The sequence below is a fragment of the Mizuhopecten yessoensis genome, unplaced genomic scaffold (assembly GCF_002113885.1).
Source record: "Mizuhopecten yessoensis strain PY_sf001 unplaced genomic scaffold, ASM211388v2 scaffold7131, whole genome shotgun sequence".
Taxonomy (NCBI): Eukaryota; Metazoa; Mollusca; class Bivalvia; order Pectinida; family Pectinidae; genus Mizuhopecten; species Mizuhopecten yessoensis.
In genome coordinates, this window is record NW_018406896.1 from 729 (window position 1) to 3,737 (window position 3,009).

General features: G+C 38.2%; 1 protein-coding gene across 1 annotated transcript; it reads left to right on the forward strand.

Moving 5' to 3' along the window:
* Positions 1-6: 6 nt before the first annotated feature.
* Positions 7-2,971, forward strand: LOC110453130. Its single transcript, XM_021501970.1, has 3 exons — positions 7-723; positions 942-1,300; positions 2,543-2,971. The coding sequence occupies exons 1-2, from the start codon at positions 259-261 to the stop codon at positions 1,263-1,265; spliced, it is 789 nt and encodes a 262-aa protein (XP_021357645.1). The 5' UTR covers positions 7-258; the 3' UTR covers positions 1,266-1,300; positions 2,543-2,971.
* Positions 2,972-3,009: the final 38 nt, after the last annotated feature.

Sequence of the window (3,009 nt, forward strand, 5' to 3'; positions counted from 1 at the left end):
CCAGACATAGGCTTGTTAGCGTTTGATTTACCCCCGAACGAACAAGACATTTCAAAATTACGAAATTCAATTCAATGTATACTGGAAGGTCTTGTATTTCATAAATATTTGCAATCTAGAGAAAAACAATTGCGGAGAAAAAATTGTAAAACAAAGCTGCTAAGCAGAATCCAGTTTACCAAACTGTATCCTGAGAGCAACGACACGAATATACACGACCTGGACATCACCGCACTGTGCTTCATATTGTTCGAAGGAATGGGTTTTAGGCCAACATCTGACTTTGATAAACTTCCGTTGGAAAGTGTTATAACGGAAGCCGATGATATGTTACGGATTAAGATATGCAGAAATATTCTTGTCCACCAGCCGGTTGCTGAAATAAGTGATGATAATTTCGATACCTATTGGGAGTGTTTAACGGGGGCATTTGAACGATTATTAAAAAGTCCAAGTGTTCGACGGGAAAGCGAGAGACTCAAGTCTTTACGACTTCCAGATGAGAAAATAGACCAATTTAAGGTAATGATACAGGGATGGCGAAAGGATGATGAAGACGACCGAAGAAAACAGCTAGACCAGATAACAGACATTGTGACACAAACCGGCTTACACACAGAAAGTGTTATCAAAGCCATCGGAACACAGATAGTAGATAACCAGAACGAAAAGCACGAAGGGCGTGTCACCTTGTTTAAAAAAGCAGTTCAAAACGTCGAAGAGGTAAGAATAAAAATCATTGTGATAGAGATGTTCAGAACTAGAGAATGGATGATAAATCTACCTTTCTTATTTAAGTGTTTTAATAGCTAAATGCATGGTCGACATTGCAGAACCACCTTGGTAACCCTGCACTTCAATAACAAGCAATTACATAAAACACCTAAAATGTATGATTTCCATATTGTAGTTGTCTTCTTCATTCTTCATTGTGTTTTCAGTACAAAACAAAGAAATTAAAAAGTCGTTTCCTTTACGGGTTCATGGCTACGACAAATTCAAACAGCTGTGTCACATCATGCACGACGAAGGAATTAAATACACGCTTCCTACTGCATCCAGCAGCACTGACACGACACCAAACAGTGATAGCTCATCAAGTCCCAAGAGTGCAGACATCGGAATTCTGCAATTCGAGGTGGACAGTGAAGATGCCGTCAATAAAAAGTCTCTCAGCCTTCGTCGGTCTAGGAGCTTACCGAGGTATAGACCGAGTCATGTCAATGAAAGGGTGTGGACAGTCAGTGATAGAACAAACAACTTAAACAGTTCAACCGACAGTGCAGCAACCACCATTGAGGTAAATATGAAGTGAAATTGGCAAATTCCTTCCTGAACTCTCGTAACAATATATGATTCTGCCCTGTATTTCATGAAGTAACATACGTACAACATTGAGATAACGAACTTGTAAATCTTCTATTTTAAAACAATAATCTAATATTTGTGTAGGTACAGTTTTGGGATCGCACAACGTTACACGATGTGCGGTGTGCGCACGATGTGTGCATGGTGTGTGAATGATGTGTGCACGCAGTGCGAACGATAAAAAATTGGACGATCATTGCTTGCGCACATTTGTGCGGACGATCGACGAACATTGTGCGATAACCATCGCGGTTGGTGTAAATTGAGGAATGGCTTAACAATAAATACGGTTTCGTGTTTAAAATATAAACTTGATTTTTTAGTATGTTTCTTTATTCAAGCTACATCTATAAGTTTATCTTTCTGTCAATACTTTCTTAAATTTAGAAATGGTGATTTCGGTGTTTTTAAAGGACCTTAATCGACACATGTAAAATTCTAACACAGTCTCGGCAACACATGTAAACATAGCCACTTTGTACATGGACCGTAGTTTTTCCCCGCCCAGGGCACTTACGTAACTCGTCAATGTGTGAAAACCAGGTGAAGGGGAGCTATAGACCAATGCGAATGCAAATAACAAATATTAATCGTCCAGTTGTGTTTTCATAACAGTCATACGGTATCACATATCAGCTCTATGTGTCAGACAAATGCTAGGTAAAACTCCGGTCACTCATCAAATTGTTATTTACCTGTTCTGTTACCGAGGAGCCAAACCAATTCTTGACAGTCTAACGGTCACTGTATACTGTGTTACACGCATTGTAAAATTGTACATAATCTTAATTATAGAGATGAGAGAATTACAGTAATATAGATACAGTGTACATTATTGAATACGAGCCTTCCGTATTTTTTTCATTCCGTAATATTGATCAACAAATTGTACCGAATCGCACAGTTTTGCGGAGAGAAGCGCACAAGTGGGCGAACGATTGTTAAATCGCACAGTTGTGCGCACCATGTGTGGACGATGTGCGGAGGGTGTGTGAACGATGTATGCACGGTGTGCGCACGGTGTTTTTGGTGCGTTGTGCGGTCACACAACTGTAACATCACTTGAAATGTGTGAACATAATGTTTAGCTTTATGTGACTTACTTGTGGTCTAGCGTAAACTAATTTGATACTGCTTACATTACTCTTAATTTCGTATGCTATTACACTATCAGGTCGCTGATGTCAAACAGCAAAGGCAGTGGAAACGGTGTTTAAGTGAAAAAAGTAGGAATACTCAAGAAAATATATCTCCAAGACCTGGAAACTCCATACGAATGGGCGTCAGGGTAATAAGTGCCAAATGCCAAGTTTCAATACATTAAATATGTGTTTCTTGATCAAAGAGTAGACTGCTATCATACTATACTATACATTTTACTTGAACAATTATCAACGCCGCCTGTGTGTGGAAGTAATTTACATTTGATATTTTTCTTCGTATTGGTTAGTTATTGGATATTAAGTAAAATTGAGAAATCTGCTTGATTGGAATGAAAACGTTTTTACAAGTGCCATTGTGACATGGTATGTTTTTGTCACTTTAATGGGTAATGTTTTATAAAATTATATTTTCACCTGGGTTTCAAATGAATGAAATTGATGTCCATCTAATTTAAAAATTCATTCATAATTGCAATTA

What these genes read in the sequence shown, in the direction of transcription:
- LOC110453130 (XM_021501970.1), top strand. Translation starts at nt 259, where the DNA reads ATGGGTTTTAGGCCAACATCTGACTTTGATAAACTTCCGTTGGAAAGT. An exon ending in CAGTTCAAAACGTCGAAGAG is followed by an intron (nt 724 to 941) that starts GTAAGAATAAAA and finishes TTGTGTTTTCAG; the next exon opens with TACAAAACAAAGAAATTAAA.